Source organism: Falco peregrinus, chromosome 4 (assembly GCF_023634155.1).
Source record: "Falco peregrinus isolate bFalPer1 chromosome 4, bFalPer1.pri, whole genome shotgun sequence".
In the NCBI taxonomy this organism is placed as follows: Eukaryota; Metazoa; Chordata; class Aves; order Falconiformes; family Falconidae; genus Falco; species Falco peregrinus.
The window spans coordinates 90,770,467-90,787,533 of NC_073724.1; the positions used below are offsets into that span (position 1 = coordinate 90,770,467).

Below are 17,067 nucleotides of genomic sequence, written 5' to 3' on the forward strand. Positions count from 1 at the left end.
AGCAGTTTACCTGGTTGCTGAGGGGAAGGAACAACTAGAAAGAGCTGCCACACATTAAACAAGCCTCTGAGCCAATTCTGCTGTTGTGGGAGTGGAAAAAATATAAATGTTTAGCACTTGTGGCTTACGACTTTTGTTAGTGCCTTGCTTTGTAAGAAAGGGGGAGTTAGTATCTGTTGTAAATCCACACAGTGTGGAAAAATTGCAATCAGCACTTCAGAAAACTCTTGGGATGCGCACAGTTGTATCTTCCCAGGCAGAATTCTAAGCTTACTTCAGAAATAGGTAGATGCAAGGTTGGTAGAAGTCAATACATAATTTAAGCCTGTCACCAGCAACAGAGTAAGCTCCCTGCATCAGCCTCCCTGCAACCTAGAGTCTAGCAGGGGCCAGAGAAACATTCAGCATTGCTTACAAAAGCAAACCCCACATCTACCCTAGGATTTCCTCCGGCAAGAGTGAGTTAAGGTTTGAGCAACAATGCAGGTTCAGCTGAACCACGGGAAAGCAGAGTTTACAGGTGATTGCTTGAAGTTACGTAAGGCAAGATAAACAGCTCGCTGAAGAATCTGTGTTCTTGCCTCTTGCCCTATAGAAGGTAGCTGGCAGCATTATACCCCGGGAACTGCTTTAGATCTGCAACTGTCACTCCTAAATTCTGCCATATTTTGTAAAATAAGCACATTCATTTTCAGCAATGAGATATCAGACCCTCTATAGATAGGAATTGCTTTTTTCAGATCTATTTATCAGTTTCCTCTCAGTCCTGTTAAGCTGAAGAAACCCAGAAACATAGCATAAGCCTTTCACACTCAGCAACATCAAAGGCAAGTGGAGAAAAAAAGTGGAGTCTCCTCTACTACAGACTGCTTCCCCCACATGTATTTTAAGATGTCTTTTCTTTAAGTATTATCCATGAAATACTCTTCAGATTATTTGTTTGATGTTAATAACGCATAGGACAGTAAACCACTCTGCATAGCAAGCTTCTGTCTCTATTCTCCACCAGACTTTGTTCTTGGAATGTATTTAGAATGTATTTAGACAGGCCAAAGAAAAAATACACCAACCACTTCAGATTAATTAAGTAGCTTGATTGGTTGTGCCACTAACGACTTCCTTCAGCATTAAGTGATGAAGTGAACCCTGGTATTTAATTAGCTGAAGAGGCACACTGTTGTTATTCAGTCTCTGCGTAGTTGCACTAGAAACTATTTTGAGGTCCCAAGTATGTATCCACATTCATAATCTGAAACTGACTCATCTGCTAATTCTCATTTTGACCTAGAATTCAGCATGCACCTTCGTGGTGTTGAGTTTTTGAAGCATGCAAAAACATTCAAAATACTTACTCTAAAGCACACACATCAAATTAAGTGGGACTTTTATTTTTCTTAGCAGTACAATCAGAAAAGCTCCATTTTACAGAAACTACTTCAGCAAATGATTTTTGTTTAGTTCACCTCTACCCCTTGATTCATATTGGACAGGCGATGCTCACATCCAAATGGTTCAAGCATTGAGGTATTTTGCATGGTGTTTGATGTGGTCATTAATAAACGTAGCAATGAAAAAATAGCTGTGATCATAACCCTAGAAAAGAACAATAAAGAAGTTAGCAAATACACGTAGTTCATGGTAAAGCATCTGTGCTAAGCTCTCTTCTAGGAAAACTGACAACTCTTCCTGTTTGATCTGTTTCAAGAAATCAAAAATACCTGTATTATATATAAAAACTGTAAAGGATACCTAAATAACAGGTTAAGTACATATGAACACTAGGAACCTGAACAAACAGGAAGTACCTTAACCTGCCCTAATCTGGGCATTTAGGTTAGAGATGGGTCATAGCAAGCATCAGTAGCAGAGCAAGATGCAATTTGAGAGAGCAGTTCCCCTCACTGGCATTGTCCTACTGGTAAAACACACAGGAGGTATAAGGAGAACACAGTCCAGGTCTGAATTACTGCTCCAGCATGATGCTAAAATGACATTTAAACCTCTGAACTACTCCACTTTTTCAGCACTAACCGTATGTTTTGGTGAGGGCTCATGATAAGTCAGAGAGGGCAATTCCTCATTCCCCACAGCTGGGCCGCTCCCTGAGTCTGGCCTGAAGCTGCCAGTTGCTTACAAAGAACCTGATGCTCTCAGGACAGCGCTGTGCTGGACCACTGCACTACAGGAAAGAGCAATCCTTCACCAGGGTCTTTAAAGGAATCTAAGATTGCAAGCAGTTCCCTATCTTTCCTGATTTACACAAACACAGGCAAGCTAAATCACAAAGTTTTATGCTAAACACACAATACCCACAGTACAGATAAGGAATCCAGCAAAAGTACATCTGGCACTTTGCTTGTACAGTGACTGTGATACCTGTTAAAAATCACTAATGCAGCTTCTTCAGCCAACTACCAGCAACTTGAGTTACCATCAATGGATCAGCTTGTTGAAATTAAAATCAGGACCCCACCCAGTGGTGAAATGCAGCTGAATCTGACGGATATTGCACTCCTTGATGGGTGGTATTAAGGAAAATATCACTTCTCACCCTCTTCCTCACTTGGCCAGGGACAGACTCACAGGTAATTAATATATGCCCCATTAAGAGACACTCTCTTCACTACCTCCCACATAGAACCATAAATCAGAAAGCAACAACGTGGTAATAGAGGACTGTGGAAGCAACTTGCCTGCTGCAGTCTAAAAACCACCGGGATTTTCCGCTCTGTGCAGGCAGCAATGAAGTTATCAGGCAATAATTGGCCCGCTGATAGGAACTGGTCATCTTTGCCTTGATCAATCAAGATGTCCAGGTGAGAATCTGGACAGGACTTCACAAGTTGTGTAGCATCATATGCCTGCAGAAGTAACAGAGAAACAACGTTCAGTTATGTATGTTAGACTGGGTTAAATTTGACGACTGCAAGAAAAGAACGGCACGTATAGAGTACTGGTGACAGTGATCTGGACACCAAATTACACTTTGGAAGAGCAAAAAACTGGGGAAATGCCAGACAACTGAAAATACCCAGGTTTTAAAAGGGTCACATAGCATGATCTAAGCAGTTAACAAGTTGGTAGTTTGACCAAAAAGGAACATCCAGCCCAGGGCTACATTCATACAGAATCGAAGAACAGCAATATAATCTAGTACCGATTCACAAGCTTGTACAGAAACTAGATCCTGCCAAAACAGCCTGGTATCCTGATGTAACTATTTCGGCAGCTAAAGGTCAACACACCTTTGTAACACAACTATGCTCATGGAAGGCATTCAACCTGAAGGTTACCATGATAACTTGACCAAGAAAACTTTGTATGACTGAGAAACAAGGCACACAGCGCATAAATTAAGGACTATTAACATATATGTATCAAAATGTAACTGTGAATGGGGAACGTTTCCTGTAGGGTTCTGTGTTTGGTACATGCTCAACAAAAAACAAACAAACAAAAAAAAACAAACCAAAAAAAACCCAACAAAAAAAGACCAAATTCCTTTAAAAAGACAGAGAAGTGTTTAAGGCAGTGAGGAAGACAGCAAAATGCGAAGTTTTACACCAAGGCATCAGAGCCATGCTTCCAGGATGCCACCAGACCCAGAAACAACACTGCAATGGAAACAGGAGCTTGGACTCAGCCAGGCACTGCGGCCATGGTATGAAGTGATCCTTGCACATATTTACATGGCAATTATAAGCAGAAACAGGGATCAGAGGTTGTATGTCTGTGCCAATGGCAGATCCAAGATCCTGACGCTTGCTGTTGATCTACTAGATTGGGTTTGCAGAAGAGCTTCAAAGCAAGTTACCGGCCAGAAAAAATTTTATTTTTTTCCCCAAATAATTATCTTAAGTGCATGCAAGTTTAACTGATGATTTCTAAATATACAAACTACCTTATGAACAGCTCTGAAAGCAGCTAGCGCTCTCCATTCCTGTAATGTTTTAATCAGACCTGGATGTCTTCCCAAGAGATACTTTAATCCAATTTACAAGTGATTTAACTGCAGCTTGTGTTTATTTACAAAAAAAATCAGAGTACCTGGTCATGATGATCCCTTCTAACTTAATTTTAGACAGTGCAATGTTTATGCCGAGATAAAAATACCGAAGGGCTGCCCAAATAATGCAGCAACACGTACAGAAGCATTTTTGTATCTTAGCCATTCATATACAACTCCTTACTAGTTCAGATTTAGGGCCTTGGAGCTAAAAATCTAACTTTATCTGGTTTAATCCTGTTCTACAGGATACCAATTTCCAAGTATCCAATGGGTTCCTCTTCTAGCTGCCTCCAGCAGGCTGCCCCTGCAGATGCCATGAGACTCACCAGTCTCTGAACAGTTTGTAGCACTCTGTTTTTTCAGGCTACTACAAAACACAGTTGTTTTGTATATTGAGATCTGAATTTTTGAGCAACAGGCCATAGCCTAACTCAACATTTAAACTGCTCACTGCTCTCTGTGTTACATAAAGTCTCAGATTGTTCATAATTCTTCTTAGCCCGCACTTTGAGAACTTCATAAAACAGGGAGGAATTTAGTCTGTTTGATGACAGCCTTCTATCTCATTTACACTTGTTATAAGCACCATCAGGCACCAGAAAGTCATACCCACCAGAAACATACAATGTTTAGCTGTGCTTAGGGGTGTAGTAAAACAGCAGTACCAGCTCAGGGGCACCCCAGGGTTTTGTTCCAGACCCCTGCTGTGATATATATACAGATCACTCATTCATGTGTTATAAAAGGACTGTGGATGCAACACATACCTCCCATTTGCTTACATCTGATCCCAGATAACCACCAAGGGCTTTCTTCCCCCACTGACACTGAATTGGGTTGCAGATAGGAGCAAATGCTGATACAGACTGTTCGGAAAGAAAGCACAAAAAAGTATGAATTAAGAAAAGTGATTTTGGCTAACTAACAAGCAAACAAAACCCCTTTTTAACAATTGTTCTGAAGTTACTGCCAGAATCCAGGACTCCTCAACCCTGCGAGCTAGGTGCCCTAACCATTATCCTACTTCCTTCTTACTTGCTCTTTCTAGCCCCACAATTTTGCTTTCTTTTTGGCACATCAGCCAAGCTACAAAAGGCAGGGCTACGTGCCTCATTCCTTTCCTTGATGGGAGATATTGGCTTGAATTCCCTGAAGCAGCAGAGAAAGATCTCAAGTCTACTGTTGAGTCAGCACAGTCAGAGTGCAGGACCATTTCACCTCCAACTGGATTTTGGCAGAGCACAACAAAAGCCTGAGGCATGGGGCTGCTCAGCCAGTCTAAGCATGCAACAGTGTCTCATGAATCTAGACAGCTCCAGGATCTGGGGTCAAGAAAAGCACATTTCAGATCACAACTCCAGGTACTGGTGTCTGAAGTCCAAGCCCTATTATACATGGAATTTGGCCCTGGGACATCAATATTTCCACTCTTAGGCCTTGCAAGAAATAGCAACAAACCATCTGAGCCACTGCCAGTTCTGAGGTTTGGTATTTTCAATGTGATGTTTAATTCTTTTAGATAATACAATTAACTGTTAGTGCCAACAGTGAAAATGGAATTTGAACTACTGCCTCCAAAAGATAAAAGGAGAGATAAAAATAAACCTTTATCTTACATTCAGCTCTCTTATTATGCCAAGCTAATGACACTGAGCAAATGTTAAGCTACCTTCAAAAATGCAGTTCCATTTTTGCAGCAGCTGACCAAAGTGCAGGGCCAGGACAGCCCATCAAAGGGCTGACCACACGGGCAGAGCCCCTCACCTCACAGATGCCAATGCCTGATTCTCCCTCAGAAACGCATTTTACATAAGCATGTCTCCAAAGAGAACAACATTTATCTTGACCCTCATGAGTATAAAGAAAAAGCAAATCACTTCCAGAATGTTTGATTTAGGTTCAAGTAAAACAGAAATGAGCACAACTTCAGATAACTTGATTACTCTAAAAATCCATCGTTAGGAAAGCTAACATGCCAGTCTCAGAGGCAGAAAAAAATGGGGCGGAATGTTCTCCAGATACTAATTTGTGTGCAGTTCAGGTGCTTACAGTTACACTTGCTATCAGTTGGATTTAATAGACCTTGTAATTCTAAGCAAACACACATATAATAGTGGTGAAAGGTTTGCTAGTAATAAAAGCTCTAAAATGAACAAGACAAGATTTGAAAAGATACTGCAAATTGCACAACCAGATTTCTAGACAATATTGGCAGCATGAATTAACTCCAGAGCTAGAAGGAGCCTGTTCACATTTAAATATAAGAGTTGGTTTGGAAGAGCTGTAGCGTCATCCAAAATAAAGTGAACTTTCCTTAACTTTTAAAATTTGCAGATTTTTTTAAAATTTCAAATACATTGCAGAGGGGTGTTTCTGGCAATTTTCCATATTCTAATACTAGCTATCAATGAACTGCTAAACTAAAACCACTTATACATTTAATGATACAACAGAACTTGGTATGATGTTTTCTCTCTTCACTTCTATAGAAATCTGTATAAACCTTAGTATATCTCATATAAGCTGTACGATATTTTACCTTGTACTTTCCAGGATTCTTCAGAGCAAGAATAAGAGCTCCATGACCTCCCATGGAATGCCCAAATATAGACATCCGTTCAGGGTCAGTTGGAAAATTGGCATTTATTAGCTTAGGCAGCTGTAAAGAAGTTAACTGTGTTAATAAAAACGTTAAAGTAACCTGAGTGTATTTAGGAAAAAAAAAAGCACACAACTAACATGTTTTAATGCCAGGAACCCACTGAAACCAAAGACACAGCGTTGGTTCTAGCCTGACATTTGTGATCATGGCCTGAAAGCAATTTGAACGTGACTGTAAAATCAAAAGGAAACAATTCATCTGACAGGTAACACAAAGTATCTCTACAGAAATCTATCATACAAGATGTGGGAACTTCCTAATAAACATAGTCTTATTTTAATAGATACATAAATATGTATGTGCTGCTCTAAGTGACCGTAATGATGCACTGCTCCTGGGACATTATTTGCTCCCCATATTCCCATCAACTTTAGTTTTAATCCAGACCACACACACCATATGCAGAGTAAGCCAGACACCTTTCTAATATATATCTCAAGGATCTCCTTTTACACCCAGTTAAAGAAAAAAAAAAAACCCCAAACTACAAAACCATCACCCCACCCTCCCAAGACAGATAGTGAAAACAGTCTAAATGAGCAAAGCAACTAGCAGCAGAGCAGAGATTCGACAAGAGCAGAGTTTGCACAACTAACAAATCAAGACTAAAAGTGCTGGCCAACCCTGCAGCACCTCTGGCAGGAAAGATGACTCAAGGAGTTCCTGCTCAAGCCCTGCCAGGTATTACCATCTCTGTGCTGCGGTTCCCTCCATCCTCAGTACTACAGCATCTGTTGGCGAGGAAAGGCCTAACAGCTGGATAAATCCAATCACTGAAATGATCAAGGATTAAAAAAAGAAATGCTAAATTCTTTTTATAAAAGAGGAAAGCAAGAAAATGACAAGCCATCCATAAGCTGTCAAGATCACCTTAAGCAAGCTTTGGTGTTGGGAACAAAGAGCATAACTGAACTGCATCCCTTCTTTATCTTACCCCCAAACACTAGGACAACCCAGCAGCAAAGTTACCTCATCCTTTATGTAGGAATACATCCTATAGTTTGTTTTCCAAGGATCTTCAGTAGCATCCACATAAAAACCAGCACCGGTGCCAAAATCCCAGCTTTCATCTTCTCCTTCAATATTGCAGCCACCTACCATAAAAATTCTTTCTGTAGTTACTGTCTTTCCTTTACTGATTGTTCAGCATTGGAGAGCTGAACATAAATAATAATATTTATTTTTTATATAGAATATATAAATATGGAATATTTAGATAGATAAATAGAATAAAAGTCAGACAGTTGGGACACAAGCTGCTCACTCAGTGTATCTCCACCCCTCCAAGTATAAGACAATTCAGATTTTCATTCATCAACACAGTGTTTTCACAACACAGTGTTTTCAACAACGCTTTCAAAATGGCACTGACGTATTCCCTACAGATGTATCCAACTTTGAACTTGTTTCAGTATCCCTTCATAAATAAATATAAGACACAGATCTCTCCTAAACTAATACTGTAAGGCTTCCTCCAATTTACCCAGGGACTTCCTCAGAAGCTAGCACTTGTTAATCAGCGCTATCAGCTTATTTCAGTTATTAGACCTCATCCTACCAAGTACAAGAAACTATGTGAGAACAGAACCGTAGAAAATTTTCTTTCTCCCAGAAGGAGATGTATCACCGAACAGTGTGTCCAGACCAGTTTATGTGTTTCAAATGTCTGCTACACCTCCCTTTTTAAGATTCCACAGCACAGTGACACTTACCATTCCTATCATTTTTTAAGTATATAACTCTACCTTTTCTGTAATTCATTTCACTGCTCTTCATTCAGTTCAGCTTCCCGTAGAACTTAAGTAATGAATAACTGCAGGGTTGTATCCTCTTTTCCACAGCTACACTTTCAAATTAAATTTGCAGATGTCTCCTTCAAAGTTAATACATCCCATCCAGTCCTCTCCCACTCTCCCTTTGATTAGCCTGTGATTTACTAGCCTCGTTTGCAGAACAGAACGGAATATTTCAAGGTACATGTCACAGGAAGTAACGGCCTCCCTTTCTCCAAAATGTTCCTAGTTTCTGCAATCCAAAATTATATGGGCTTTCACCACTGTCAGATTACACTGCAAACCCCTGTGTAATTTGACAATTTTCCTGACAATTTGTGCAGATACCTGCCACCCTGTCGCAGTGTGAAATCAGATTTTTACAAGGATCAAAGTTTAGTTAGCTCCAGTGACATGCCCTTCAATGCTGAGTGATTTTGTGACTTAACAGTCCAGCAGTCACAGGGACCGGGAGTGCTTACACAAGATGTTAAGATCTAAAAAGTCCATCTTCAGACCTTCAGAGATAGACAAAAACTCAGCAAGTCCTGCCAGGCAATGAAGGCAACAATGATTCTCCTAAAAGAAACTTAAGGGAAGCCTTGAAAAAAGAAATTTGGAAAGGAGCCTGCAAAATACTGCTCAGCACACCTGTCTGGAAAAGCAAACTGCTAAGAAGAAGGAAAAGTAAAGTCTAACACGGCCTGACAGAGGGTCTGTAATGACAGGTATTTCATATTTTCATGCAGTCTTTTTTCCCCATCCAGATACATCTCCTGGCTCCTAGACAGTGATTCTCACATAGTCATAACTACACAATTAAAAAGCACAAGGGTTTTCACTACATACGCTCAGATCTCTTAATTTGTGATTACATTTGAACTGCTCTTGACTTGTTTCTCCAGACCAGTCCAAAGAGATTTAAGTACATTTGCAGTCTCAGAGTCAAAACCTAAGAGTATAATATGAAACACATATTGAAATTCATTTAAATGGCAGAGCAATCCTGATCAGTTATTAGACTAAAAGGCAAGAAAAAAGCTGCAAAGAAGGTTTTAAAATAAAAGGGACAAAGCAATGAACTATGCAAATGCAGTTCCACATTGATAAAGACAACTTACACATAAAACTAAGAACAAGTCCCCATACAATTACCCAATGAGAATAATGCAAAGGCTAGTTGCCCATCTCTAGTCTGCAGCAAATAGTAACAATGAAGTGTGAAGTTCATTAATACGCAAGTTTTGCTCTTCTGTCCCTCGTCATTAGAAACATGCATTTCTGTTCCTTGACCTGATGCAACTTCAAAACCTAGGCGTGAAAAACACTTTCTGGAAAGAACATCATTTCATTCCCATATTACCTGTGTTCAGATCTGACCCACTAAAACTTGGGAAGTATTGAAAGTCTGCCATCTTCGTAAACATACAGCACTCACGAGACTAGCAGAATCCAGCAAATTCTAAACATAATACACTAAATCCCCCAAAAGACTCTATTTCCAATAACTGCAGGACCACCATTTTCAGGTTCCCATACCACGAATAAGCTCAGCCTTATACAAACAATAGCACACCATTTTAAACAGCCATTCGTTGGTACACTATTGCAGCTGCAGGTGGCAAGGATTTCTGGTTTGCTTTTCAAAGTATTGAAATCCTCTGCAGATATGTATTTAGTTGTTTTTTAGTAGACAGAATAAAGAGTAAACATTACATCTTTGTGTGACAACACAATTCTGCAGATTTTTTAAAGTCTCAGCAAGCCACACAGTGCAGGCAAGTGTCTTGGATAACACATGCCTCTTGTGTTCCTTTTCTTCCCTCTCCTTGTTCATGCTGAACTTAATGGCCCCTTTGATCTAGTTTCAGTGCCATGCCAATAAAAGAATTTCGAATGCCAAACCTTCACTACCATGTTATTAAGAATATGGACAATATACTCTGCCATACCATGCAAGATATAGAGATGAGGCCATATTCTAACTCAACTGGGCAACACACTTTGTAGCACACTGCAGCACTTTAAAGACAGAGTGTACTTCAGCTTAAGGACTGTTACCATGTCTCTTGTTAAAACTTACGTGGGCTTGTGTCTGGCGCGACTACAATAAGGCCATGTTCAGCTGCAGCCTGATGAAAACCAGCTTTCGTTATAAAATTCTGTTCTGTGCAAGTTAACCCTAGAAAAATAAAAATATCATTGGTTACACATTGCTCACAGGACACCAGTTTCAAAACACTTTTTGACAGAAAAAGTTTTGAAAAACAAGAGGGATTCCTATCGCCATAAATATGGGAAAGTCTTTTCACTAAGTTCAACAATAAGTACTTAACAATCTACAGACACAGACACAGTTGCACCTTCACGCCTAGTCACACTAACATTTGATCAAAAAGAGGTTAATGGGTACTCTCTAGCTGCTTGAGCACCCACTCATGTGGCACACAGCTTCCTCAAGAACTGTGTATTTAAATCCATTGACTACAGACACTGTTGCTAAGGTTAACTTCTTGTTAACCACTGACATCTAACTCTGCAACTATATTTTTTCTCTCTACCGCCATTTCACCTGCTTGCATTGCAGAATGGTACATGTCATCTGACAAATCCTACATCTTTTAGACAGGATAGAGACCTATAAGCACTCTGGCTCCAAAATCCACAGTAATCTGTGTCTTTTGTACCGCAGCAGGCCCAACTGAAGTCCAATTACAAATAAATAATACTGCACACCAATACTTAAATTTTTTTCACTGTGCTATTTGAAAGCGGTTAATGATTCTAGTTTTCTCCGAGGAGAAGTTGCAAATAACCTAATTTGACTGATAAACTAGCCAAGATAGCATGGTTTAGATTAAAAAAAATAATGTGCTACATGTCTCAGAGCTCCTCAGACAATTTTAATGCTTCCAGGTTCAAGGATAAACATTTTTACCCAGTCCACTGTCATTCTACAAATCAGACCTACTAGCTGTTTTTGTGAAATGAATACATACAAGGAATATAGTCTCCCCACTACCTGTCAAATCTCCAACCACCTACACAAAAGTCTCAATAAAGCAACTCCTAGAATTACAGGACAGAGCTCCTCCTTTTAATTTTGAATAACAGAGAGAGGAAAAAATTAATTAATCCTGCAGCCATCACCAACATAAATCTGACCATTTTGCAAGCAATGCCTTAACATTACTTATGCACTTTTGGTGCAAGACCCAGCTCTCTGGGAGATAACAGGAACAGGACAGAGGAACAAAGGATAACTGGGAGCACGTTTCTCTACACAGTCTCACCCCAGCTTGCCTTACATCCAGCAAGACAGCAGCTGGATAGGACACCACAGGAGCTGGAGAGATGAAGAAACAATGCTGCAGGTGGGACAATTTCACTCCTGCCACACAACCCTCTTCAGCCCCTGGCCCCTTCTGATCCCACAAGGTTACCTCACTCTAGATGTGCTAGCACCAAGGCAGCTAATAGCACCTCCCTTTCCAAGTTCACCAGTTGCTCGCTGCAAAATAGCACTCACAATAAGGTAGAGTTCAGAGGACAAATTTGCTCTCATGGGCTAGATTTTCCCCCCTATCCTGTTAGCTGAAGTAGTCTGTCACAGACAAAGGAAAGCAGGAGATGTCCCAATGGGAAGGCCTTTCAAAAGAACCTTTATATTTAAATGTTTTGGAACAAAAAGTATGTACAATTTAGAACAAAAAGGTAGAACATTTTGAACACTGAGCATTTTAGAAGGCTACCCCCTGAGGCCCACTGCATCCAACTTTATCACAATACACTCAAAGTAAATGCATGTTCTAGAAGATGATCTTTTGTAGAATGCAAAAGTTGCCACTGTAGTACCCCTACATCAGGTTTTCAGTAATTGTAGTGCAGTAGCTTAACCATACTTAAGATTATCTTTTTTCAGTTACTAAAATTCATGTTACTTACCCGAGAGCCAATACAGTACAGGACACTTTCCAGTTTCTGCTTTTGGAGGCAAGTAGATTCCAAATTTCATTTTGCATTTTAGCTCTGCACTGTATTAATAAAATACTCCTTGTTAATCACCACTACTTAATTAACAATGTCACTAACATTAAAAAAAGAAAGTTGAATCAATGCATTTTGTTCAAAGAGAGAGGTTTGGCCAGTGAATTATAAATACTAAACTAAATAAAGGGAAAAGCAATTTTAAACCTCAGCCTTAGCCTCTTGAATTGACAACAGCTAACCTTCCTATCTTTTTCTGAATATTCTTAAAACAGAGACTTACAAATAAGGCACACTCTTGCAGTGCTGCTAACTGGGAACAGTTTGAAAAACTGAATTTTGAACCCCAGCAATATTTAACTCGAGCTTTGCCTATTAAATTGGAAAGTAATTTTTACTGAAGAACACATCCACATGACTTGCAGAACATACACTGTACAGCATGCTCCAGCAACAGAGGTTTTCAAGACGCTAAGTCTACAGACTAACCAATTGCCCAATTAATATTAAAACCTAAAATTGTCAATAAAATCTTAAGTAAGCATACCTAATGATTTTTTTCTTTGTCTCAGAAATGGAAAAAAACCCTGATTTTTTTTCTGTTCACCTTCATCAAAGAAGACTACCTACTGCATCTGTCTGCTCACAGCATTTATTTTAAGAGTGCATAGCAGCAAAGTATCTGGAAGAGAGAACTGAACTTTGTACACATGGTGGTTCTCTGTGCTGCAAACAGGACAACCTAAAAAATAAGGGAGCTTCATTTTCGAAGATAAAAACACTGGCTTCCCACCTCAGATCTGCAGCACTAAGTATACTAGACATGTTAAACATTAACACTGAAATACAAGAATACAGCCAAAGCAGCAGCAGATGGCATTCCTTACTGAAACAGGGACATCAGCGAGAACTCACTGTTTTCCTGCAGACTGAGAACACTGACAACGATAGATGGATTCACCTGCCCCATGCTAAACATCTAGGTTGCTTTTATAGCGTTTACCTGTCATGTTCAAACACCTTCTGGAAACCCTCAAAGCATTTGTTGCTGGAAACCTGTTTCAGTGCCATGGCTTTAACTGAAAAAAAAAAACCAAAGCAAGTTAAATCTCAAAATAAAATAAAACATTCCTGGACTTATACTGAGTTATGAGAACTGAGAAGCTGAATACAACTTGAAGCATCTTTGTTTAATGACATTTTTTCAGAAGAAAGAATCTCCTGCAAACACTTTCTGATCTTTCATTAACTATCTATTTCCCCACAGAAACTTGGGGGGGGGGGGGGAGAATTGAACTCTTGCAAGCAGAACCAACAAAGCATTCCTGCTTTCCTACAGATCCATGTCTCCAATCACCTCTACCTCTGCAGTAACCCTAGCTCGCTCTTCCATCTACCAATGCTGCTACCAGACAAGAAATCTCATGTGCTGCGATTAGCCTGGAGCTGCCTGTGATGAGTGGCCTGGCTGCTACCTCCACGTTGACCGTGCAGGATATAAACATGCCTCACCTCTCATGTGCCAGTATCCAGCCACTAATTACCACAACACCGAGGGCTGTACAAACCGTTGATGGAAATTAACTACCTTGTTCTCAAGTCTGGGGGGTGGCAGAAACACAGGCCTCACAGAGAAGCAGGTGTCTTATTTCCATGGGAAACAGTATGAAAAATACAAGCAAAGAAAGAGTCAGGAGTTTTAAAACAGCCAGTAGCACACTCTAAGGAAGTTTGGCAAGGTTGAGACAAATGGCGACACCGTCAGTCTGCAGAGACAGCAGGTAAAGCCAACTAGGCTGCTCAAAGAGCGGGAAGTCTGAAGGGCAGCCACACAAGAAAATCCTGAGGTAACACCAGACCAGGTAACAAATGTCTGAAGGAAAACCTTCCCTCCCTCCTACCTGTGCGCTCCTACGGTGCATGGCGGGCCAAGCCACCCATGAGGGCCAGCCCTCTGGGCCTGTTCGTTGCCTTCTACCACCCGCGTGGGGCTGGAGCTCAGCGGCGCGTTACACCCGTCCCCGCGGCAGCATCAAGCCCAGGGCCGCGGGGGCTGCACGCAGGGCCCCGGCCCTGGAGGCCCGTTTCGGTTTCCACACCGCCAGCCCTGCCCGCTGCACCCAAGCGCTCTCCCGCACCTCCATTTTCCCCCCGGCCGCCGGCTGACTGTGCCCGCGGGCCCGCACGGGCCTGCAGCCGCCGCCGGCCCGCTCCCGCCGCAGAGAGGCCCCGGCCCGAGGGCGGCCCGCCGCGCCCCCCGCCCCGCGCTGCCGCCGCCGGCTCAGCGCCCCCCTGTCCTGCTCCCTTACCCCGGCGGCGCGGCGGGGCCGAGCGGCGGACGGCGCGGGCGAGAGGGCGGCCCCCGCGGGGGTGCGGCCTCCCTGCGGCCCGCCCGCAGCCCCGGCCCGCCCCCGGCAACGGCGGGGTCCTGAGGCGGCCGCTGCCAGCGCGCCATGGTGCCGGAGGGGCCGCGGGCTGCGCCGGGTTTTGGTGCGCTTCCCCCGGGGAGGGCTGGGGGGTTTCGCGTCTGCGGAGGCCGCGGCCGCAGCTCTCCTCTACCTCCTCCTCCTCCTCCTCCTGTTACGTCCTCCTCCTCCGCAGGCGCTTCTCCAGCTCTTCTCCCAGGGCCAGAGGGCGGTGGCTGCCTGCGGCCTTGGCACCTTCCCGGCCCGGTGCTGCGGTGGTCAGCTGCCCAGCTGGAAAGAAGAAAATCTTAAACTGTGAAATGAATAAATATAAAGTTAATCCAGACAATCTGATAACAGTGTGCTACTCGAAGCAGCTAGGGTTTCTGTTAGCGTTGTTTTCCCTCCACCACCAAGACCTCATGGGGGGAAAAAAGTCAGTGAAGTGGCCTGAACTTGGGCCGCCACAGCATTGCATTTCACATCTTTTACTTCTCCTCGGTGTTTCAGCATGCTTCATGGCAGCTGCCACCTGACAAGGTCCTGATTTTATAATAACAACAAATTCTAGTTCAGGTAGTTTTTGTCATGACACCTCACTTGCGAGACCACAAAGGAAAGAAGATGCTTGGCAGTGCTGTTGTCTTGTTCACAGCCCAAATTCTTCACACTTTCTGTTGTTAAGGGGTCTTTTTTTTTCTCCTTTTTTTTTTTTTTTTTTTCCGTAAACATGCCCATCGGTGGCTCAAAAAGTGTCCTCAGCAAAGCTCTCTCCCTCTTTCTATTCTCATGCCACATATGGCATTAGCGGTAACTATTTTTGCCCGTAACATTCTGCAGTCTGATGATCTGTTACTTTGCCAATGTGGCAATAATTCATTTCTATATTTAATCCCTAATTCTAGCAAGGCGCAGTACTGACAACTTTGGCCCACTTACTTTCTACTCTTCCCCAGCAGATCCGTTTGGACTGTGGCTGCTGGACCCTGGACCTGGGCCAGCCATCCTGTCTTCCAGAGCAGCTTTCCTGTCCTTTTTCTGTACTTGGATGTAGCTGGTACGAATGCTCAGCCTATAAGCTGTTTAAACTTTCTTCTCAGTTTTTCTTTTGCAAGCCAAGTTTAATTTGCCATTAATCAAATTTAAATGTTTCTTCACTAGTATTTCTCAAAACACTTTTCAAGTTATTCCTTCCTTCTCTCTCTGTGTGCGTTTTGTAGCTCTCTTAATGTCTAGCTCTCACTAGCAAGATATTGCCTAATTAGTTTGTTATTTGTTCTAAACTTTAGTTAGTCTGTTTTCTCTTGTATATAGTCAGCTATCATTACACACATCACATCTCATTTTCGATGGTACCTGTAATTGTTTTTAGCTGTTTCTGTCTTGTCAGTATAAAACCTGCTTACTTCAGCACTGATGGTGACAAGATTTTAATGTGTTCCCGGTCCTCCTGTCCGAGTCCCTTAGATAATCTCTGTCCAAATTGCTCCCATTTCAGAGTGACATATTCAGAAAGATCCAACTGGCAGCCTGCTGATGAGTTTACTAGCCTCCCCCCACGTCTCCATGACGTCAAGATAAAAGCATTATTTTTTATGTTTTTTCAACTGAAGTAAATGCATAGGTAAATAATGTGAGAGCTGTGCCACAGCCCTCCAGAGAGCGGTTTTCATGGCACAAAGCTGAGTATGTGTTCTGTGTAATAATGTGTGAAGAACACACCAGGATACTGTTGAGGACAGTGTAAGGTAGAGGGAGTCAAGCTGGTGCAGTCTTTACTGTGCTGTGGTATATAGATCTTTCTAGTATCTTTGGTTATACATGTTTGTTGAACTGTAATGCCATTTCTGTATCCGTTCTTTGAGAGTGTCTGCACCAGTCACCAGTGAATTCATTTTGGTTTCATTCTGCATATCATTTCAGATTATCTATAAAAAAACAGGTGTGAAATGGGCTTCCTGTCCTTCTTCTAATGGCTTCTTCTTATATGGTGTAGCAGGGCAACCTGTAGAAACAAGGATATTAAAAGACAAGAATGACAGGCAGTCACTTTGAAAAATCTCTTGGCTTATGTATTCTTGCCTTACTTATTATTTTATCAACACATACTTCTCCAATATACTTTCTGTATGTTCCCCCTACACAGACAATACTTAACAACCATTTTACTGCTGATCTAATCCAGCGGTGAGATACAATTTCACATCACCTGCCTAGCATTTCTTTTGGCAT

At 41.8% G+C, this 17,067-nt stretch overlaps 1 protein-coding gene across 2 annotated transcripts; it reads right to left on the reverse strand.

Annotated features, from left to right (window-relative positions):
• Positions 1-1,367: 1,367 nt before the first annotated feature.
• On the reverse strand, positions 1,368-14,892 carry ESD (esterase D). Of its 2 annotated transcripts, none has more exons than XM_055802887.1 (9): positions 14,740-14,892; positions 13,434-13,509; positions 12,389-12,477; positions 10,527-10,625; positions 7,641-7,765; positions 6,549-6,668; positions 4,777-4,875; positions 2,694-2,861; positions 1,368-1,593 (listed from the first exon to the last, which is right to left on the reverse strand). In XM_055802887.1, the coding sequence occupies exons 2-9, from the start codon at positions 13,499-13,501 to the stop codon at positions 1,513-1,515; spliced, it is 849 nt and encodes a 282-aa protein (XP_055658862.1). In that variant the 5' UTR covers positions 13,502-13,509; positions 14,740-14,892; the 3' UTR covers positions 1,368-1,512. The 2 variants fall into 2 exon arrangements, with proteins under 2 accessions (XP_055658862.1, XP_005240310.1); XM_005240253.4 differs by lacking the exon at positions 14,740-14,892 and adding an exon at positions 14,332-14,353.
• Positions 14,893-17,067: the final 2,175 nt, after the last annotated feature.

Coding starts and splice junctions, on each gene's coding strand:
- ESD (XM_055802887.1), bottom strand. CDS start 13,501: ATGGCACTGAAACAGGTTTCCAGCAACAAATGCTTTGAGGGTTTCCAG. Junction 6,669..7,640: donor ATTCCTACATAAAGGATGAG/GTAACTTTGCTG, acceptor ACTTCTTTACAG/CTGCCTAAGCTAATAAATGC. Junction 4,876..6,548: donor AGAATCCTGGAAAGTACAAG/GTAAAATATCGT, acceptor CTTTCCGAACAG/TCTGTATCAGCATTTGCTCC.